The sequence below is a fragment of the Pagrus major genome, chromosome 5 (assembly GCF_040436345.1).
Source record: "Pagrus major chromosome 5, Pma_NU_1.0".
NCBI classification, from domain to species: Eukaryota; Metazoa; Chordata; class Actinopteri; order Spariformes; family Sparidae; genus Pagrus; species Pagrus major.
The window spans coordinates 4,476,302-4,500,472 of NC_133219.1; the positions used below are offsets into that span (position 1 = coordinate 4,476,302).

General features: G+C 39.2%; 1 protein-coding gene across 1 annotated transcript in view; it reads right to left on the reverse strand.

Annotated features, from left to right (window-relative positions):
- Positions 1–420: 420 nt before the first annotated feature.
- nsmfb (NMDA receptor synaptonuclear signaling and neuronal migration factor b) overlaps positions 421–24,171 on the reverse strand; it is a 55,940-nt gene continuing 32,189 nt past the window's right edge. The window contains exons 5-14 of the mRNA XM_073466779.1: positions 23,073–23,125; positions 21,940–22,029; positions 20,300–20,427; positions 20,099–20,182; positions 14,598–14,631; positions 14,232–14,302; positions 13,267–13,346; positions 12,837–12,939; positions 4,504–4,579; positions 421–856 (exon numbers count right to left, since the gene is read on the reverse strand). Coding sequence (XP_073322880.1) covers positions 759–856; positions 4,504–4,579; positions 12,837–12,939; positions 13,267–13,346; positions 14,232–14,302; positions 14,598–14,631; positions 20,099–20,182; positions 20,300–20,427; positions 21,940–22,029; positions 23,073–23,125 — 817 coding nt within the window. The 3' untranslated portion in view covers positions 421–758. The remainder of the gene's footprint in view (positions 857–4,503; positions 4,580–12,836; positions 12,940–13,266; positions 13,347–14,231; positions 14,303–14,597; positions 14,632–20,098; positions 20,183–20,299; positions 20,428–21,939; positions 22,030–23,072; positions 23,126–24,171) is intronic.

Consider the following 24,171-nt stretch of genomic DNA (forward strand, 5'->3'; position numbering starts at 1 on the left):
GGAGATATGACATCCCTGACAGTCATAATGGTCCACTGAAGGTAACTGTGTGGAGTATGAAGGCCTTGGTTTCTGATCTACAGTGAGTACAAACAAGTATCTTAGTATCAAACAACACATTTAACCTGAGTTAAAACAACAGTCTGTACGAAATACTAATACATTTATCTTAAATCTTAAAAATCTGTGTTAAATAGACAACTCACAATTTTAATAAGACTAATTAAATGTCTGTTTTCACATGACAGCATGGAGAGAGATGCTGAAAAAACTTCCAAATACTTCCATCCTTATAAGCCTACATCTTAACAGAGCAGATAGGTTGGCTAAAGGCAAAAGAAAAGAAAACTAAACTCAGAAAAGAGTTTAAGTTATTTCTGGTCTCTGCTGTCATTCCTTTATCTAACACCCTCACTCAACTCAGGAATCCAATGCTAGTAAGCGTCTTCTGACACATTTAGGCTAGGATGATGATTCCCAAGCTTCTCCTCCTTTTTCTTGTCCCTTACTTTCTCCTTTCTCAGAGAGATAGGCAAAAAGCGTAAATGAATAAGGGAGAAAAAGTACACTGCTGGCTGAATCTACAGGGCTTCTCTGTCTCCTCAGAAGGGAAAAAAACAACCCAACTGTGCTGCTACTCGAGCTCTGCCACAGAGCCGGTCCAGGAGCATTTCAGGGGCCCTTCAAACAAATGCCCTGTCACCATACAGTTGGCTCAGACGCGAGATACCAGTCGATAAGACAGAAGGTGGGCAAAGTCACAAGATGTTGTCGTAATCCAGCAGCTTCGAGTGCTGACGGCTTTTCCACAGGCGAAACAGACGGAAGTCAAAGTACATCTCAATCATCTCTTTGCCTGTAACACAAAGGAAACAAGGTTAAGATTACAATACTGCACACTGCTGGGACTCAGCTTGCATCACCCCAAGCAATTCTGGAATATTATGATATACTATATACTATACGATTTTGAACTTACTTTTGTGCATTATAAGTTCATTACAAGGACCACATCAGTATTTTTGCATGTAGGCCATTTACCACAACAGAGACAGGAAACATGCCTCAATTACATAACTTTCACAGGGACCATTAAATTTGTTTTAAGAGTTGTTACAGTTCAATTTGATATTCGATATTTTTTTTGTATTATTTTTAGTATCTGGTGTTTCTCTTTAGATTATAGTATGTGCATCAAATCGGGCCTTTATAAACATAGTGAATAACTGTCAAAGTTTTTATCTAAAATGACATGTCATCACATTTGCTGATTATGGCAGGAACAGGATCTGGGTCATGGAGCTGTGGTCAGTGATTGTCTGGCATGGCGTCTTCTGTTTCCAGATTCATTGTGTTGTTTTATTATAAAAGGACATACTTGCTAATTTGACATCCATTTGTCCAACATAAATTGCTCTGCAGTAGGTACTGGTACTATTGCATTTCTAACAGCAAACTATTTCACACCTAAAGCTGACTTTTTTATTTTAGAAACTACGGCTTTCAATGTTTGTGCAACTATGAGGATGATCTTTTTTTCGCCATGTTCACAAAATGTTTCCTAGAGAATGGCACTGACTGTGGTGACTCCATGACTTTTCCTATTGTACCACCAGCAGGTCAGATTTTTCTCTTATTGAGTAAAATATTTTAACTTCCGTTGAATGGATTGCCATGAAATATGTGTGAAGACATTTACTTAGGATGAATTGTGAAAAGGGTGATCCCCTGACCAAAATTATTTGGTTTAAAATCAAATACTTGCAGAAATAATGACCTCCCTGTGTTTCCTCTGTGTAGTGCTAATTAACAAAAGCATGCTAATGCACCAGTCTTAAATGCTGAACATGGTAAACATACCATCAGTACGTCAGCACTGATGAATAGCATACTGATGTCAGCACAATAAAATATACACAATCAGTGTACTTTAAGATGGAAGTAAAATAGAGATGAAGCCTAAAAGGACACCCCAGATCATACTGTGTTGTGCTGGAAGCCACTCCTTCTTTAAGAGTTGTTGCAGCAAACTTTGTGAAACAGCTGTGGCAAATTTTTAAATCATTGGTGCCTTCTTGTGAATTGGTCATTAAATACAATACATTAGGATGTTTTTGTCATTGTAAAAATCAGGTTGTCGTGACATCGCTGTAAATGTTTTTCGTCTTTGTCTGAAATGCGTCATACCTCCCAACAGCTGAAGGTAAACAGGTCAAATTTTAAGAATTGAGTAAACAGTAACTGATATTGGTTACTTCTGTTACAAATTGTCCACAGGCTCGTATAGGCAACAGAGAGGGAAAGGCCTCATTTTTCACATCAAGTTACAATCCACTCACATAAGGCCAACAAAAAACAGACACATGAGCTGTTTTATGGCATGTGTTGACATCTGTGCTGACTAAAATAGAAGTGTACCTGCTTCATATACAGGGTCATGAATGACCACAAAATATAACTGACACACGGTTCTGTTTAGCCATTGTGTAAGACTAAAGACATACACACACATACATCAGTAGTTTCTTGACAAATGTCATCGTGGGTTTATATGCATCTACGTGTCAGGATACACTCCTGTGCAATTTCCCAGTGTCCGAGTGCATCAGCTTTCCATTCTGGCTACCATACTTCGACTACTTCCTCTGTCTCTAAGATGTGCCATTGGCAAAACTCTGTGATGCAGTGTGTGGTGTGTGCATTGCCCTTTAGTTCTGGCCATTAATGATCATCTGCTGTCAATGGAAGTTTGAATTGCTGCCATTATGTCATGATTCAGGGCACCAGCTGGATTGACTAAAGGAATGTAAAATAATAATAGTAATATTATTAATAGAATTTTTAATGCAATTATTGAATAACAATATGGCTGCCGTGCAGTCAGTTGGACTAACAGGCCATAGTGGGAAGACACTGGTGTTTTGGATGAACAAGCAACCCTGTTAGCATTAAATGGCAGACAGCTGCTGGAGCTGGCGAGCTCTGGAGGATACAGCAGTGGGCAGAGCCCAGAGCTTCTGAAGAAATAAACACCCTGAGTCGAGGAGAGCACAGAGTTTGTTTTTCAAACTTTTGGGATGAAAAAGTGGACTTATTTTCACCCTTATTTGTGGTGGTGTTAAAATCCAATGTAATGTGCAGTAACTCTCTCTTATTTGATTACTGAATGGAGGGGAAATGTACGTAATGATTGAACAGAGAAGAGAAAGACAAGAAAAGATACTGCAGAATAACAGAAAGAAACAGAGTGCTGGTGGGTGCTACATTTGGTCAGATTTTACACAAACACAGACACACACCTTCAGTGCTGGGTGTTGCTCGCTACCTTGCAGCTAGTGTACAGTAAAGTAGATAGCTTGTTAGCCTTAGCTATCTTGGTAGCTTCCAGCTAGGTGGGCTTGTTTAACTAACTAGGCTCCGTCTCCACCCACGCTCCATCTCTTTGCACATGTTTTGATTAGGCGTAGTCAGACACTGCCATGATGGTGACGACATGTACCACTCACAATACGCTACATTTTGGCTCTTCAGAAACCTCTAAGTGATGTCACGGTGGCTCTGTCAACTGTTTTTACATTCAATGCTTATCACCTTGCTGCAGTGATCCAGCTGACAACACTGTTGGGTGTGGTGACACAGGTGCAACAAAGCACACTTCTGAGCACACCACAGCCATCAATGATGTTGGGTTTGGTTAGACATAAAAAAATCCTGAAACTCTATACTTTAAGGAAGCATTTAGCCTATTAAACTTCTGCTCACTTTTCTAATGGCAATATACAGTATCTGTACTTAACTATTGAAATTGGTAAAAGCAAAATGCACTGTGAAAGATGACCTCATATGCAAATTGCATTGAAAAAACTGAAATGCAGAGGAAGCAGGAGGTATTGTACCAACACCTCAGCTTCTGACTTGCATCAGGCACTGAGGTTTAGGGCTTATCTCTGACATGTTGATTTCAATTTATTTAGTTTTAATTTTTCTTGTGTCTCTGTATTCAGTCCAGTCATGATAAAGTACAATGAGTGCTGTATGCTTCTTTACAGCATTACAGGTCGTATGTATGGAGGAAAAAAAAGGAAAGGTGCAAAAGCAGAGTGTGGTGGGACAGTAGAGGATACAACAATGACATGAACAATAATGACATTGTAAGGAAAATAATTAGCATTGCATCAACAGACGTCAGGAAAATGATTGATGAGGGATGCAGTGAGAGCTCAACAGAGTTCACGCCTGTATGTTCACTCATACTTCCTTACTGGCATTGATTAATGCCCACTATTAACATTGACCGGGTGTCCAGCTGAGGCACTTTATCAATACATTGACTGACTGTATGTATCTTTTTTGTGTATGTTTGCATGCTAATGTGTATGCACATCTTTTGTGTCCCAGGTGGAATAAACATCAGTATAAAGACGGCAAACAAACCTTCAAAATATAGCATGTTTTAGTTTGTAACTATTTTCAAATGTGTGTGCAGTATAAGATTTCTCTCACCCTGGGCAGACAGCTCTAGAGGGGACTTGAATTCGACTGAGGAGGGTCGCATCAGCTTCTTCAGAGTCTGAATCAGCTGCAGGCAAAGAAGGAGAAAGAGACAGAGAGCGAATACTTCATTCCAAATGTCAACAGGGAGTTTAAAACAAATACAAACAAACCAGTGATGATGCAGAGATATGACTGTATGCAGAGAGCAGGAGGAAGAGGCCCTGCAGCACTTTGATTCTGTCTGTGCAGGACTGCAGCTGAATGTATGTGAAAAGGTCAATATGCCACTTACACTGCAATAGCTGAGTCTAAGTGAAAGACACTTCTGGTCCTGTTATCTCTCCATATAGACACAACTGTCTGAGTGGATCTATAGTGGGCTAAAGGCCTGGCAATGCAAGGTCACATACAGGTAGGTAGAGGAGGAACATTCCTTATTTCACGTACCTACCTCTAAAAGCAGACATAGACCTTTGTGCTCTAAATTATTCATGATCCCAGGATCAAACTAAAATAACTTTAAAAAACTTGTTTTTTAAGAAATAAAAAGCATTCTTTAAAAGGTGAAGGTATTCAGTCACGTAAGCCTCTCTTACTCTCTGCCTCTCTGACTTTCATTTTTAAGCCATTCTCAGACATGGAATCCCCAACACTGTTGGCTTCATCTATCTGTGATGCCTTGTTGTCACTCAGACAAAATCGACATGTTATTTTTCATGTCTTGTAGTTATAGAAAGATATAGTAGGTAGGCATAGAAAAATGATTCCTCTCAATCATCACTTGAGTCTCACCACTAGAAGTGTGTGGCAGTGTCAGGGTGTCAGCCTTTGGGGAGTGGGTGTGTAGCCCCTGAGGTGTGGGCATGTTTCTTTGTGGTTTAGAAACATAACTGCCTGGAACAATCAGAAACCTAAAATGGTGAAAACATAACCTCCTTGTTGGAGGTCTTAACATTTTTATTTCTCTGATTCACTGCTTTGTTTCGCACTTTAAGCTACTCCCTCTCTTCATTCACTCTCTAGCTTGCTTTACCATCACTGCTCTCTCTCTCTTTGTATTGCTCAGTGAGCCAGGCAAGAGGGGCCAACTTTGAATGGTGTGTTTACAGATAGCAAATGACAAATCCTGCATAGTATGCCTTTACAAAAACATGAAATTGTCCACAAAGTGGAGCGCTTTGAAAATGTCTATAATTTCTCATGTGTGCATTTATTTTAATTCACTTTATAGTATGATCTTAATCTTTTTATTTAGAGGCACTTGATACTGCCTCAGAGTACATGTCTGCCATGTCTTGCCCTACCACCATATTACTGTGATGAGGTTTAGGATACCGAGTTTGATATGGAGTTTTTCTTGGCTGCACTTGAGGAGACATCAAAATGTCTAATGCCACTAAATGACATGTTTAGTGTTCATTTTAATCTTACATTTTTCACTTTAGTTTTAGGGTGTCTTTAGGGCTACATCTGTCCAGGGACTACAGATAAAAAAAGCAAACTCTTTATTTTATTTACAGAAATGTTTATTAATGTGCTGTCCCTCTTAAATAAAGCAATATATAAAATATGGATTCAGTAGATGGCAACCCCTGAAATGCAACACAGCATATATCTGTGCTCCCAAATCACCAAGCTTACTGTGGACTCATGGAGGCATTCTTTGATTTGATATCAGTTGTTAGTAAACAAAACAAAAAAACAAAATGAACACATCAACTGTATCCTTTGATTATCTATTGTGTCCTCTACAACAACTATTTTGCACAAAAAACATCTTTCCTGGTAAATCAACCTGCCAGCACCTTATAGCTCACTAACATATTGTGTTGTCATCAGAAGTGTAGGAACAACATATTTTGGTTTTGCTGGGGGTTGTATCCTGGAATATTTCTTTCACAGGTACAACATGTCGAACATAATACAGTGTTACACAGTAAGTCAGAACTGGTGTGGACTCACTGTGGAGGGTTTTATGCCCCACTTCCAATCCAAGCTCTTTGGTTTAGATTGGCACCTAATGCCGTGTACAAACAAGTGTAGTTTGAGAGAATACCGTAATACTGAGTGAGTGATCAACAATGACCTCTTCTAACACGTAAATGCCAATTTTGAGACAATGTGACTTTACTCCAGAGATCTACTTATTCCAGTTTATTTTCTCATGTATGACATCAGCTGTGTAAGATGGCTGGTAAGAGTGCTGTAAGGAGTGGTGCTGCGTGGAGTGGAGTGGAGCATCACCTGAAGGTCGCTCAGTCAGTCAGTCTATTAATAGTGGCTCTCCAGCTGAGCTTGCAGGAGTGCACATAGGCAGCGAGAAAATTGTTAAATGCAGCGAATCAGCCCTTCTCTGTTCATCCCCCTCCTCATGTGACTCATACTGAATCACTGTGGAGAAGATGCCAAATGTCACAGTGACTGTCAGAGTGCACTGCAGGACCTGTCATACCCGTCAGGTACAGGCCGAAGGCACAAGTGTCTACTGACTCTTGTAAATGTGTTGTGTGTTTGTGTTTCAAAAATATCATTTTCATTAATTCCTGGCTGTATCACTGTAAACAAATAAGATCATGTTGGAGATTAAGATTCACATAGAAAAAACACGCACACATAAACCAATACAGAGGCACCAAAGAGTGCACTGTGTTGGGGCTACTTAAATCAGCTGTAAAGTGTCTGGATAGACTCAGATTACAGCATAATAGTCAGACTACTGACAGGCTTCCTGCATCATTCACAGCAGAGTTGGTCTAGGTATGACGCATGCTGAAGTTATACCCAGAGGTTTTACGCAATTATGGTTCGGAGTTGCATATCTAGAAATTCTACGTATTGTAACATAACACTATTTTTTTTTTCAACATTTATGTCACTTTTTTCTACCTTTTTATTCTTCTAAAAGTATTACATTTCTGTATCTCTGTCTCTCTCTCTCTCTCTCTCTCTCATTCTCTCTCTGTAGTGGAACCTAGGGATAAATGACATCACATTCATAGCAGTGTTCATGATTTATGTGTATAGATACCACCCAAATTTGGTGATGACTGATCCATGCCTTAAAGAGATATGGTGAAGGTGGGATTGATGGTACCATGCTTCAACACGTTATGCTCATAGAGAACTTGTGTACAAAGTTTCTTTTTCTTAAAGACTGAAATTTTGAAATGTTGTGTTTAAATTGTTACAGTAGCATGCCCTGGTAGTTTCGAGATTTTACAGGCTATGAATATATTTCAGCGTCTTCAGTGAAGCCTTGTGCGGCTCATAGTGCAAAAAGGGTTTTGATACAACTTGTTGAGCTGAGAGATTATTTTCAGTGATACCATAAGTACCATCAATACTACCCCCTGTAGTGCTTATTATAGTGTTCTTGGCCAAAATTGGCTGGGTCTTTAACTGTTCATAAAGCAAGCAAAGCATGAATTATCACCTGATGAGTGTCTTCTTCTGACTAACCTTTTTCCTTCTCATTATTACATGTTCTGCACTAATTTATGGCATTTATGGGATGTAGATCTTGGTTATCTAAAATAATCCAATATTAGTACACCACATGCCGCTGGCACACTCCAAATATTTATCTGACAAACTTCTAGTTAGGTCATCTTGTTGTGTCCTCTTCTTCTGCAGTGGTTTAATGGCACTGACTGGAGTATTTTTGTTACCAGTTATTTATATTAATGGGCTCAGCTCCTAATTGTCAGTGGTAGTGGATGGAAACGTCCATTATTTGGCATTTTTTCTTTTGCAGATTTTCTGGAAATACAATTAAAATTTGTGTTACATTTAAATGTGACTGATGAAAGCTGACAAGTATGTTCAAAAATAGCAACAAGCATGTCAACACTGTTTCTTTTAGTTTTTCAACATTTTTCACCTTAGCTTTGTAGCTTAGTGTTAGCCATTTGCTAATAACCTGTGTGTTAGTGTTAGGGGTTAGTTCTCTTTTTCTGTTCAACTTGCAGTCTTTCTCTATTTTCATGTTTTCTGCATTTGTATGTGTATGAGCAGCTCTCTTTATACTGCCAATGTTTTTTCAAATTGGAGTGTCCCTTTAAATGTGCTTGTTTTATGTATTTGCAGTGTTTTTGTAGTGTGATATTCTGTATGTATTGTGAATGTTGTGAAGATGTTTTTATATGAATAGAAGACATCTATTTCGATGTGTCTTCCTCAGTTGCTTTGAGTTCTGAACTGCCACAAACCAAAATGTTTTGCGTAATGCGTTATGCAATATAAATTTCATTGCAGAAACGATGTGGGCTTCGTAGATAATTGGCAGACTCTCTGGGGAAAACCTGGTCTGATTAGAAGAGATGGCGTTCATCCCACTTTAGATGGAGCGGCTCTCTTATCTAGAAATCTGACCGAGTTTGTTAGTTGTCCAAAACCTTGACAACCCAGAGTTGAGACCAGGAGGCAGAGCTGCAGCCCTACACGCTCCTCTGCGCTTCTTTCAGAGCAGTAACCCACCCAAACCCCCATTGAAACTGTGTCTGTCCCCCAACAAGTTGAATCAATTAGAAAAAGAGGAATTTTGCATAAAAACTTGATAAAAGTCAACACTACAACTGTTCAAAAAAACTAGGAACATTAAATGAGGACTCTTAAACATTAGATCTCTGTCATCCAAAGCTCTTTTAGAAAATGATTTGATATCAGATCATAATATTGACTTGTTCTGTCTCACTGAAACCTGGCTGTGTAATGAAGAATATGTCAGCCATAATGAATCCTCCCAGTCACAGTAATACTCACAGTCCTCGAGACACCGGCAAAGGAGGTGGAGTTGCAGCCATATTTGGCACAAGCCTAAACTTGATTATAACTCGTCTCTCAGTCTCTCTCACCTGACCTTGAAACCAATACAGCCAATCCTGTTTGTTATAGTTTACCGCGCACCTGGTCCTTATTTTGAATTCTCAGAGTTTTTAATCAAGTCTAGACCTTAAAACAGATAAAGTAATTACCTCATTATTAGATTCAATTGGCTTCAGACAGTGTGTACATAAATCCACTCACTGTTTTAACCACACCCTTGACCTAATTCTGGTATATGGCATTGAAACTGAACATTTAATAGTTTTCCCACAGAATCCTCTTTTATCAGACATTATTTGATAACTTTTGAATTCCTATCACTGGACTACACACCACAAGGCAAACATTTCTATTCTAGATGTCTGTCTGACAGTGCTGTAGCTAAATTTAAGGAAATTATTCCATCGGCTTTTCATTCAATGTCATGTCCTAACGCAACAGTCGACTCCTGTGCTAATCCTAGTCCCTCCCAGATTGAACATCTTGTTGATAGTGTCGCAGCTCTCTGTGAATGACACTTGACTCTATTGCCCCTCTAAAAAAGAAAACAATAAAGCATAAAGATTAGCTCCATGGTATAACCCCCAAACTCACATATTAAAGCAGATGTCACGAAAATTTGAGAGGAAATGGCATTCTACCAAACTGGAAGAAGCTCGACTAATCTGCCTAGAAAGCTTTTAAACTTGTAAAACCTGGGGCAGTTTATTATTCAGCATTGATGGAAGAAAATAAGAACAACCCCAGATTTCTTCTCAGCACTGTAACCAGGCTGACAGAGAGTCATAGCTCTATAGATGTTTGTATTCCTATAACACTCAGCAGTAATGACTTTATGAGCTTCTTTAATGATACAACTCTACTTATTAGAGCCAAAATTCATCACCTTCTGATGGTGCCAATTTAGCCTCTAACACAGAAACCTCAGAAACAGCTGTAAAACCAGATATATATCTTCAGTAATTTTTTCATCTAAACCATCAACGTGTCTGTTAGACCCAAACCCAACTAAATTGCTGAAAAAAGCTCTACCTTTACTTATCACCTCTATACTGGACATGGTCAATCTGTCCCTATTAACAGGATATGTACCACAGTCCTTTAAAGTAGCTGTAATTAAACCCCTTCTTAAAAAGCCGACACTTGATCCAGAGGTGTTAGCCAACTATAGACCCATATCTAACCTAACCTTTTTCTCTAAGATTCTTGAGAAAACAGTTGCCAATCGGCTGTGTGACTTTTCTACATAACAATAGTTTATATGAGAATTTCCAATCAGGCTTTAGAGTGCAGCATAGCACCGAAACAGCATTGGTTAAAATTGCAAATGATATCTTAATCGCATCTGACGAGGGTCTTGTCTCTTTGCTAGTCTTGTTAGATCTTAGTGAAGCTTTTTACACTATTGACCATCACATCCTGTTACAAAGACTGGAACATTTCATTAGTATTAAAGAAACTGCATTGGGCTGGTTCAAGTCGTATTTATCAGATTGATCTCAGTTTGTACAAGTTAACAATGAATCCTCATTGCATTCCAAAGGTAGTTACGGAGTTCCACAAGGTTCTGTTCTCTGACAAATACTATTCACTTTATATATCCTTAGAATATCATTAGACTCTATTAATTTTCATTGATATGCAGATGATACACATTGATACTTATCCATTAAGCCAGATGACACTAACAGTGAAGTTAGCAAAACTTCAGGCATGTATCAAGGACATAAAAACCTGGATGACCTGCAATTTTCTGCCACTGAACTCAGAAAAAACAGAAGTTATTGTGCTGGGCCCTAAACAACTTAGAAACACATTATCTAATGATATAGCTACTCTGGATAGCATTACTCTGGCATTACTTATTATTATATCGCAAGTATCCGGAACATCCTGTCTCAAAAAGATGCAGAGAATTTAGCCCATGCTTACCATGCTCCATTGTCACCTCAAGACTGGATTATTCTAATTCCGTTTTATCAGGCTGCATTAATAAGTCTCTAAAGACTCTACAGCTGATCCAAAATGCTGCTGTACGTGTACTGAGAAAGAACTCATATTAGAAAACATATTTCTCCCATATTAGCCTCTCTGCACTGGTTTCTTGTAAAATCCAGAATAGAATTTAAAAACCTCCTCCTCACATACAAAGCCCTTAATGGCCAGGCACCATTATGTCTTAAAGACCGAATAGTACCCTATTATCCCACTCGAACGGCATGCTCTCAGGATGCAGGATTAGGGGTTACTTTTGGTTCCTAGAGTCTCCAAAAGTAGAATGGGAGGCAGAGCCTCAGCCATCAAGCTCCTCTCCTGTGGAACAATCTTCCAATATCAGTTTGGGAGGCAGACATCCTCTCTATGTTTAATAGTAGACTTAACACTTTCCTTTTTGATAAAGCTTATAGTCAGGGCCTGCACAGGCTCTTAGCTATACTGCTATAGGTTTAAACTGCCATCCCATGGTGCGCTGAGCTTCTCTCTCTTTCTCTCTCTCTATCTGTACACATTCATGTCTCAGTAATACATGTTAGTGACTTGGCTTCTTCCCCAGAGTCTCTGTGCTCTCTGGTCTTGCAGGTTCCCATGGATGGTGGTTGGCCCTGCTGCTGTGGTCTTGCTTGGCTTCTACTATCATCATCATTATTACTATTGTTATTATTACTATTACTATTATCATTATTATCATTTATAATAATAATAATAATAATAATAATGATAATAATAATACTCATATCTCAATTAGTAAAGGTGTTATTACTACTGTGGCTGCTGTGATAAGATTTATTGATAGTTATTATATTATATTATATTATATTATATTATGTTATATTATATTATAATCATATTATATTATATCATAATATATTATATTATGTATGGTTTGACTGCCCTCATAGCTTCCTCCTGGTTTTCCTTCATTTCTAAGTACTAAAGTGAAGAGGTAATCAAAGCATACAAAATGCATCAAACCTGCATCTATCGCAGATTTTAAAGCTGGCAGGAGAAACTCTACATGTATTTTTATCACCAAAGTGCAGAACAATGACTGGTATTACAGTAAGCAATCAAAAAAGCAGTAGTACAGTGGTTCAAGATGGGGCTTCTTGGGAAATTATGAATATTTTAGTGTGTGGGCTTGCTCATGTGCATATGCTGTATGTACGTGAGTCTGCATTTAGCAAGTGTTCTCTGTGGGGGTGGAGAGGTACTGGAGTATGTGTGTGAGTATATGTGTGAGTGTCTAATTGCAGCAAGGGTGAGTGGGTGCCTGTGTTTGTGTGTGTGTGTGTGTGTGTGTGTGTGTGTGTGTGTGTGTGTGTGTGCGTGTGTGTGTGTGTGTGTGTGTGTGTTCGTAGCTTAACTGAGTGGGTGTCATTTGAAATGGTTGCGTGTAGCCTCATCATTGTCCCAATTCAATGCAGACATTTAAAGTACAGGTAAGCACTGCCTAGTGGACTGTGAGAGTCTTATTTGTTCTCGATGCCTGGCATGACTCCAAATACAAAGACAACCACCTTTTCTCCATTGGCGCTCCCCAGCACATAGCAGCCCATGATGTGGATGACATTGGGCTCTGGGTTTAGCTTACTCATCGACCTGCTGAGCCGCCGCCAAAACCTGGAGAGGACAGGCGTTACAGAGGTTATGAAAATCAAAAACAAAGTGAGCAGAGAAAATAGGAAGAGTGAGTTTGAGAGAGGGTTATGGTTTAAAGGTTTGATGAGGGGTATGAGTAACTGAAAAGTTACTATTATAAACACAATTTGGAGGTAGCTATGTGATGATTGAATATTTCCATTGCATGATTATATGCAACAGAAAAATGAATGTTGAGTTATAAAGAACATATGCCACTTCTTCAAAAATTGAACTCTTGTGTTTGGTTAGTCCCCAAACCTAAACATATAGTTTGTGGTTACACCTACAAAATAAAGTAAGTCTTACTGGATCATGTCTTCCTCCTTCTCCACCTTTGCAAAGGTGGCTACTTTATTCTTCAGCAGGTACAGATGTCCCGGACCTCCCTGCAGAAAGGAGTCTGTGTTAATAATTTCTGAAAAGTCACCTCATTCCCTCACATGCTGGAGAATTTATTGGTCTGAAGAACTGATAATGGTTTACAACCATATGACAGTGGTTGAAATTATGGGCAAATTGTGTGCATAACAACAACAACATGATATATTCAATTTTGATTATGTCTAATATGTTTCATCATGGCAACAGAAGATGTGTTACATTATTCAACAGGATGGCAGATTATAGTTGCATGAAGGTGAGAAACATCAACAAGTTTGAGTTTTTTTAATTCAGTTACCACCATATTTCAGACCCTGCAATATGTCCTTTATACCCCTTCAGTAAGTACATATCTCATTTTAGATTATACCAGGCTCCATTTACAATCACGTATGTATTTTCTAATAATAATGTTTGATATTATGATAGTTATCTGTCATATGAGTATTTATATTTTGTGACTTTACCTACATTTATCTTAAGCCCTATTCAAACGTGACTAGTATTACCAGGGGATCTCTAGTAACTTGTAATTATTATTGAGGTCATCTTAATGCTGTGTAAATCTCCCATGTCTGTAATTTGTAAAGTAGAAATTCCACCACATACATACATAACATATATGTCAATAATTCAGGGCTCTTTTTTTTTGAACAATTAGTTTCTATTATTTTTTTATTTTAAGCTGCCAGCAGCCAATATTTGTCACAAAATATTATATAAAACTTTATAACTTCCATTAGCTTCAACTTCATTATCATTAGCAGCTGATATCGGTTTATCCTTCAATCAATACTGGTTAGAGAGTACTAACCTGACTTATTGGATCCTAACACTAAACCAAAAACCCAATAATTTCACAATGTTTCTCCATCTCTCCTGTCACTCACCTGGCAAAAAATGAGCATGTTCCAGATTTTACAGCCTTTTCTGTAGGCAGTCAGCTTCTTCTCTATCTCCTCTGGGTGACAGTCAGAGAGAGAGGGAGAGAGGTGTCACTTTTCCCACTCAGCTGTAATGGTGAGACACATAAATTGGCTGTCCCTCAAGACACACACACACACACACACACACACACACACACACACACACAAACACACACACACACACAGTGTACAAGTACGAAAACAATGAGTCATCTCTGCTCTCCAGCAAGCTGAAACTTACCCATCCCTTATCTTTTCCACATTTACACTGCCAGAGTAATTTTCACTTGAGAGCTAATATTTGAAAACAACAACACATGCCACACTCACCGAGGATGTCATCAAACGTGGCATGTTCATGGTCCTTCAAATGAAAGATAAAAACTGAATTATTATTTTATTTAATACCATTGACCAGAAATTAAATCAAAGTGAACGACCTGCTGTAGCAGTAGATGGACTGGACACTAAACAGGAATTTTATACTGTTAGTACCAATTCACATGATCTCTATAATAAAGTTGCAATGAATGTCAATGGTGAAGAGCAAAAAAGATTCAGGTTACGTATTTAACAGCAATCCTTTTTTTGCATAACAACAAGCCGTCAGAAATTGCTCTGTTGATTTTCTAACTGTGCTGGCCTGTAATCTCAACACTTCCATTCACTTCCAGGGATTAGGCGATGAATTAGTCTATAGTAGTAATTCATAACCTGTTTTTGGCACTGCACAGCATGGAGTCAACTGTTCTATTGTGCTTCATCCTCCTCAGTGAGTGAGAGATGTACAGAGAAATTGAGAAGAGAAAAGAGATACTATAATTTGGATGTTCTGAAGAGAAGATTTCTGATTTCTTAGGAAAGGTTTTAAAGAAAAGGGGCACACATTTTGTAAAATCTGCCATGTCGATATTTCTGTTAACCTTTGGCGTCCCACCACGTCAGTCATCATCGAGAGACTTGGTGAAATTATATAATATAAAATTGTTGTTGCAGTGTGCTCATTATTTTTTTTATTTTCATTCTTTAAAAGTCACCAGAATGCAGGAAACAAAGTCTCAGAAAGATTTTCAGGGGCAGGGCCCACAGACCCCTGCTTTGGTTTCAAAATCCTCCCTATTTGTTAGGTGTCAAGTCTGCAAGCTTTCTGTAGCACAGCTCCATGCTGCCATCGTGGAAGCAGGACATTAGAGTATCATCTACAAAATTTCACCAACATGGCATTTACAGTGTCAACTAAGGAAAATTGAAGGGGAGTCCTTTGATATTCCCAGTGGAGGAAATTAAGAGCTTCTTCCTCTGGAAAGCATTAATTTCTCCCAAGGAAACATGGTGAATTCCATGTTATCACCGTGGTTACGATTTACATGAGGGATATTCAACTGTTGTACTTGCAGGGAAAGCAACTTGGCATCTAGTATCCAGACACACACTACACACTTCTAAAACCAGACACCTGTCACCACAGCTGGGGGAGTTCACACGACTGCAACTTTTCATGTTCATCATTAGTTACTTTCCAAATATGTCCAGTGATACTCGGCTCTTGGAGCTCACTGAGCTTTCTGGTTTTAGATGTTTCTCCTTTTATATGCCTTGTTTGCCGCTGCATTACTGCGGTGACACCGCAATGGTAAGGGGGGTTGGGTTGCACTTGATAACTGTAGATGCTAGGTGGCAGCAGAGTCCTGATGTCAGGATATTACTTTGTACCCCGTTTGACCACAATGTGCTCAGCAATGGCGGAGTGGCGCTGTCCGTATTTCATCTAGTTGACTCCACAGGAAGCGGATGTATGTAGTCTAACGTTATGTTAATATGACTGCTTCGGCTGATATTTAACTTTAACAGTTCTTCTGTGGACTAAGTTAAATGAACTAAAGATTTATAATGTTAAGTTACTGTTTTTACTTACATAAGCCTGTAAGTAAAACATACAGTCGAAGGCAGTGTGGAGATCGCTCTTAATTAGCTGTGGCAGAGTGTAACTTTAACCAGAGGTGCAGGTATACGGCATAGAATACATATTTTTTAGTCGGCATTGCGTGTAACCACTTCTAAATCCCCTCTGATGCGATATTCGCTACATTGTTTGAGGGAACTATAGGTAACTGCATACTTGTGGACGCAACCGTCACTGATGCTAATGTAGCTCCTCATTTTTTTAAATTTTGACAATCTAAGGTTAAATCTTAAGGTTGTAAGGACTATGGCTGTTGGTAGCTGTAGTTGATTTTGTTCAAATAAGCCAAATTGTATTTTTACGCGTTACTGTTCTTCAGACGATGAGGCTAAGCTAGCTAATATGTGCTAACAGCAGTTGCCACTTGTTGCCATAGCAATGGCAAGTATCACATAATGTGAATACTGTAGAGTGCAGATTCAGGCTACATTGTAAATACAGATAAGATCCCTTGTATTCAGCACAGTATGCATGATTTTAGTAGTTAGTAAAGTAAACCGATAGAAAAGAATTCCTTTTGATTTATTAGAATAAATAATTCTTTGGGATAATTTGGGATACTGTGATTTTGATACAATACTGTGATTGTTGCCATATATTATTGTCAATTTCTTTATTTTTTATTTCTGTCGTTATCATAATAACTAACTGATGAAAAAAACTACTAAGAGGTCATTTGAATGTGTATAAGTGGGCCCTATATGTTTTGTAAATGCAATTTTAAGGTCATCAATATCCATGTTATCCATCAATATTCATTTTCCTAAGCTGCTGACACAGTTGCGCAGCGCATTCTTTGTCCTGCTGTTTACATTGTTATTGTTATAGCCTAGTTATTGATCTTGGTGTGGACGGCCGTGTACGGTCGCTTGTCCGCAGATCGCAGCGCCGGAGGTTTGATCACTGGCTCGTCCAAACGTAGCCTTCTTTATTCAATGCCTTGTTAGATTAGTCAGCCGTGAACACAGTTATTATTACTGTTTTTGTCTGTATTTTCACGTCTCTACTGTACCTGCTATTCAAGCTCACCACAGAGGAATGGTTTTAAAAAAAAAACACCAATACACCAAATTTGTAGTGTTACAAAGGCTCTTGCTCTCAGTGTGACAATGCACCTTGTGGGGGCTGGGAGTCCTGATGGACGATGGCCCATTAAATTAACAAAAAGGTCCAATGTAATGCTAATTAGGTGTGTAGTCACAGTAGCCCTCCTGGCCCGGCCCTGCTGCTGCTGTCTGCTACACACACACACAGAATGTGAAGACATAAAACATGTCATTTCATTTGACCATATCCCTGTCCTAGAGGGGAAAACCCCTCTCCCCTACTTACTACATTTCACAAGCTCAAACAATTCTTAAATTTAGTCTTTCTTGTGTGTATTATGTCTTTGATTCTTATTCTATTTTTACAAGTTGAGCAATAAAGGACAATGAAATCTTGAAAGAGTTTACAGTGTATGAAATGCTCTATTTAACAGGAGCAGGAGGAGCACTGCAGTGCGTCTCTATGTGTGTAATGTGGTGCGCGGATCTTAGTCCTCTGATTGGACAGGACAGGTCATATAGACTATCATTCTGATAAACGGGATGGGGTGTGGGTGGGTGAAATAATTCATCTTTGAAGAGGAACATATTAATAACATAAACTGCAATGGACTCCAGTAGCAGAAACATTACGGGCGGCTCCCCCTTAAGAGAGATGATGCGCGCGTTTATGCACGAGACAGAGTTTAACTTCATTGATTATTGAAATCTCCCGACTCCTGAGCTCCATCACTGCTGTTTCCTCTGGAGAGTATCCTCTGTTTTGTCCTGTTTAGAACTACAGATTTAGTTTTGCTGCTTAAATGACCTATTCTAGAGTGACAATACTACATGCATGGAAAGGAAACCTTTAAATGACTGAACACAGCCTCTCTGTTCATTAAAACACAGTGTACACATGTTGTGAACCTGCCTATGAAGGTGCATCTTACTTATGAATACTGAGCCCTCTATATAGCAGGTAAAACACTACAATATTGACTTTAGATCAAGGGCCCATTGACATTTTTTACTGCAAACGCTCTGCTGCTCTGAGATGCGCCAGCAAAGCACCTGATCACACCTCATTTTAAGACCATCGGTCTAAAACTAGCAACGACACTTGCGCTGTGCGCCACTTCAGCCGGCAAAAAGATGGGCCCTGATGCCGGATTGCTGCAGGTTATGTTATTAATATATTCCTCATCAAAGATGAATTATTTCATACACCCACACCCCATCCCCTATTAATCAGAATGATGGTTCGTATGACCTGTCCTGTCCGATCAGAGGACTATGATCTGCGCACCACATTACGCACACAGAGATGCACCGCAGCGCTCCTCCTCCAGTTAAATAGCTCAGCTGTGCTGATCAATGAGAAGAAGGCAAAATCCATGTGCACGGATTTCCACATCCAGATTTTTTTTCTACCATGTGACCGTAGAGGGGCTCCGTACATACGGACTAAGTCAATGAGGAAATAAACAGCGTGTCTGGTTCAAGAGGGAGGAGAGAGAAACTCAGGGCCCTGATGTGTTCACTGTAGTCTGGACTGCTCACATGCGCCACCTGGTGGTTGTTGGTGCGCATGGCAGCTAATGCAAAATCAGCTGGATAAAAGTCCCCCCTCCTTTTCTGCCATGTCGCGGCACCTTTAATGGCATCATCTGAAAGGAGAGACATCTGTATACTAATAATACTATTAATACAATGATCTGTCAGCACGAGTACATCTTTGGTGTTACTTTCTGTTCAATGTTCAACAGCTCAATGGAGATGCCTGGTGTACTTCATGTTTACCAATGGAGCAGCTTTTTCTGGAAGTGCCTTCAATAATAATAACAATAATAATAACAATAATAATAACAACATTTTCTTTATTTTATATAGCGCCTTACAAGAGACCCAAGGATGCTTTACATTACATCGATCACAGGTCTTCACCTTTCTCTCCACATCAGCTGCCATCCTAGCCAGTAAAACTTGGTCAGAGCATCTTCACTACTCATGTTTTTGTCTGGAGGATTGCAAATCTCCACATCGGACAACATCAGACCAAAACTAGTATCAGGTGTGTTTCGGTGAACTGGCGTATACAGTCTTGTTCTTTCTGTGATGTTACATCAACTAATTCTGCCTGCTCAATACTAGAGCTTGAAGGTGAACATAGAGAGAGCTGCCAGCTATCTGTAGCTCAAGGCATTCAATTTTGCAGTAGAGAGAATATATGTCACAGGGTTACTGTCAGTTACGACGGTGAACTGTTGAGTCTTTACCTTTGGCTTGGTACTCTTGTGCAGAGGTGGGTAACCTGAAGTCAGATCAGTGAAGGGTTTCACTATGCTAGAATAGCTTTTTATGAAGCACCTATAGTACCCAGAAAAACCCAAGGAATCTAAATCTCTAAAACTAGTCAAATCACCAAAAGCCTCAGCTATACTTCAAAGCTGCAGTTGACATGTACTGCTCAGACTTCTAAAGTTCAATCAAGTGACAATACAGAGCTTAGCCTGGCAGTCAGGTAACAACATCATTGCCACAATGATGCCAGGCTGGAATCTCATTGTAAGGATGTTAAAAAAAAAATGCAAAGTATTATCTTTACTTTTGAGATGGTTTAAAGTTTTTCTCTTTGTTACTTCACAACTAATGATGATTTAATAAAGACAGACAGACAGACAGACAGACAGACAGATAGATAGATAGATAGATAGATAGATAGATAGATAGATAGATAGATAGATCCCTGAGGGGAAATTAGAATATTAAAATATATACTGCTGCAATTCCTTAAACCTAAATACAATGGTGATGTGAAGCTCTTGATGGCTGCTACTCACATAAAGAATGGGGATGATGGAGGGGTCGTCCCTACGAATGATGTTGGGAACATATTCGGCCTTTGGGACCTTGGAGGATATCAGCTGTAAAAATGGGAAAGATAGGAAACGTCAAACCTCATGACCTATGGTAGCACCAGTATGGAAATATGCAGTTTAATTTCAAGTGACAAATTTGACGTTGATTGCTTGAATCCTCACCATAATTTTAGGTGGGATGAAGTCCTCTCCTTTACAGGCCACTCTCTCCATATCTCTCTCCTCCTCCCACTCGGCATCCTCATCCAGCCCTTCATCTAGTGTGCCTGAGGAGGTCTGAAGCTCACCACCTGGCTCACACACACACACACACACACACACACACACACACACACACACACACACACACACACACACACAAACAAACAAAGGACAAGATGAAAGGATAACACACAAACAAGATTAAAAGAGGGTGCTCCATTTAAAAGCAGTGCACCTGTTATACAGCACAGAGGGGAGGAACAGATGAGTTAAAATCAGGCAGCAGACAAAGAAAACAGCACAATAACACTCTCTTTATGCACCCAGCCAGACACAGACAGCTACAACACAAAGCAACGGGCAGACTGACAACAGGTTAAAAGATGAGGATGGCTGTGTGGATGAATGGCAACAGCCGGGCAGACACACAGAGTGTGAACACAGGCAGCACACACTGCCAACAGATTCAAAACTAGAATAAGATAGTTTGCATGTGTGTGTGTCAGAGTACATCTGTGTACATGCATGTGAGTTGTGTTTTGTGTTTTTATGTTGTGTCTGTGAGTGCACTTATATGTTGTGTGACTGCAGGCTTGCAAATGTTTGTATACAGCATGTAGTAATGTATTCTAAAATGGTATGCACGTATTTCTAATGGGGTGGGTGGTCTCCCAGTTTCATCACCAGCTCCGTTGTCACGTTCGACCACAACATGGTGCAATACCGTCATTAATTTTTTAGCGTATGGAAAATAATGTGCTTTACTTGATAACATGCAGCTTGAAGGTTTAACACATACTCATAGAACTGTAGTTACATCAAATAACTACTGTTTTCCTCGTAAATGCCAACTTCGGTAACACAAAGAAGTGGAAGGTAAACCTAATTTCTCTGTTGTTGTCTGCAGGAACCAATACAGACATGCAGCAATGTTGGAGTATTTAGTATTAAGGGACAGCTGAAACGTTAAGCTTAGTCTGAAGCTGATTAAATAACCAGAGTAGTTGGTTAGATGTGAGAAGAGCTTGTGTTGCAGCTCCTTCTGCTCCGTGATCCTTGCTAGTATGTCTGTTGCTGCTGTATCTAAATGTGCTTGACAGATGAGCCCTGTTGTAAACTATTAATCTTCCATAAATACACTTTGGGTTTTCTACAAATAAATGCTGTTGCGATGTCTAATCCTACCCTTTGTCCAACTCTGGGGATGAATCACATCACATACTAATAAACCTACATCATCAGGCAGGCTACTCTCCTCAAACTCATAGCTAGCTATAAAGCTGTAAAATGAGCTGCCTATACCTCATTTTTATTCCTATTTGAAGACAATAAACACATATCCCTTTTATTTCTGCAATACTGTGAAATAATAACATCATTGCAAATAACAAAAAATATCCTTATATAAATTTTAGGTCATGTCACCCACCCCTAGTTTCTATGTGCATTTTTGACCATGAGTTACTGTATGCTGTATTTAGTGTGTAAGCAGAGTTGATCTGTCTCTGGAGTCGTGAGCTGCTGGTTTTATGTGTCTGTATAAAAGCTTGCATGTATATGGAAAGGAAGTGTCTGTGTTTTTGTTCGTGTGCGTGACTCACTGTCTCTGGAGTCATGCAGTGAGTCAGGCTTGATGGGGGTTGGGTCACTCCATGAGCGGCTGAAGCTCTTGGCTCGGCGGTCGGCGAAGGCTGATGGAGTCAGGGGGGAAGAGAATCACTCACACACACTTACACACTCTCTGAGGGCTCATCATTCCAGGAAATCAAGGGTTTTGTCTTGTGTTTGTAATGAACATAAACACCAAAGTCATTCAAGTGTCCCTACAAGAAAGTTGGTCTAATGCTTTCTATCAACAAAGGGCTTATTCATGTTATTCTTCTTTTATTATTACATCATCATGTCGTCCAAATTATTGATTCAGAGCAAATTATGAATTAAAATGAAACAAAAGTTTTTAAAAGTACAAGTGGGTGTGGTTAAAGGTGCAACAAAGCACACTTCTAATGAGAACTAGAGCTTATGATATTTTCTCGACTAATCTTAATATTGGAATTATCCCATAGCAACTTCCCAGAGCCCAAGGTAACGTCTTCAAATTACTTGTCCAAAACCTGATAAATTTTATCAGCTATCACATAAGAAAAAAAAAAGTTGCAAAGTCTCACAATTATAAATCTGGAATGCGTGGATGATTGGCATTTTTCCTTGACAACCTGGAAATTAAATTAGGATCTTTTATTGCACCATTAAAGTTGCTAATATGTGGAAATTTAAGTTATTATAGCATTTTTAAAAATATATTGATGGTATATGTTATTGAATATCAGTGAGAATTTTCATCAGTCTCACTGTAACTAGTTAGGCTGACTGCCAAGTGAAGAAATCTATAAATGTCCAAGCAGTTTTTTTTCTACTCACTTAAGTGGCTGTTGAAGATAGACTATCAAAAAAACAGAATCAGAAATATTCTATTGATCCCTGAGGGGGAAATTGGATAGCAGGAGCAAATGCAGCAAGCTACATGTACGTCGATGGATGCACACTTCAGATGAAAGAATTAAAAATATAATAAGATTCACACTCAAACAGAAAACACAAATACATTCTCAGGAACCTCAGTTCTGCTATCATGATGGTACACACTGTGGAGCATGAATGCATAAAAACTGGCATTACTGTAGCACACATACAAGCATGCAAATACACTCATAGCAGACACTAAAAAACTTACTCTGGACCTTAATCCTGCGGCTGCCCACCATCCTGAGGTGTTTGCGGAAATTTCTACCAGTTTGAGAAAGAGAAGGAGACAGACACATCAAGAATGAGGAACAGACAATAGTAAGAGCTTCAGAGAACAAAAAGAATGTAGACAACGTACAAATCCTGGCCAGGACTGAATAATATAGAGAATATTGGTACCAAAATCAGCTCCAGTCTCCAGTAGGTAGCTTCTTCATATGTTAGCATACATTATAATAAAGAGTGCCTTAAAGTCCTGGGGCCATATTCATAAAGCTCCCTATACTATAAGAGTTGCTCTTCTTTGAAATTCTAAGAAAATTGTTAGAATTATGATGTTGTTTAAGAGGTAGGAGAGGAACCGAGGGGCAAGGGCATGAAGGGATTTGTAGGTGAGTAGGAGGATTTTGTAGTTGATTCAGAACTTAACTGGGAGCCAGTGAAGGTGGAGGAGGGTTAGGGTGATGTGCTGCCAGTGCTTGGTGTGGGTGAGAACCCTGGCAGCTGAATTTTGGACATACTGGAGACTAACCCAGGCAGGACTCCATTGCAGTAGTCCAAATGGGAGGTTATGAAGGCATGGATGAGAGCTTTGCCAGGAGTGGGGAAGAGGACTTTTAAGTTTAGGAGTTTCTTAAGCCAAGGAAAAAATGGTGGAAAGAAAAAGAGAAAGGAGAAATATTGTACTAGATGTACTGCTGCATGCAGTCGTTGTCAGTTCGTCCTGTGTGATTCTCCTGGTTGTTCCCGTGTTTTCCAGTGTCTCCTCTTGGTATGTTTTCTGGATTTTGTTTCTCTTGTCTTTTCCTGAGTTGTACTTTGCTCTTCTTGGTTGATACTTTGTTTTAGCTTTTGTGTTGCTACTTTGTGTTTCGTGCATTTTGCTCTTCTTGGTTTTTGGGATCATATGATTTTTGAAGTAATAAATAAAGCTCGCCTTTTTGTCCCGCTGTGTTTTGCATTTGAGTGCTCACCAATTTTTACCACAACGTATCACAAATGATTAGATCATTAGATTCTAGGATTCTAGAAATGTCTCCAGAATATTGTTGTTAAATAATGCAGGTACGAAGATAAATTGACTTTTT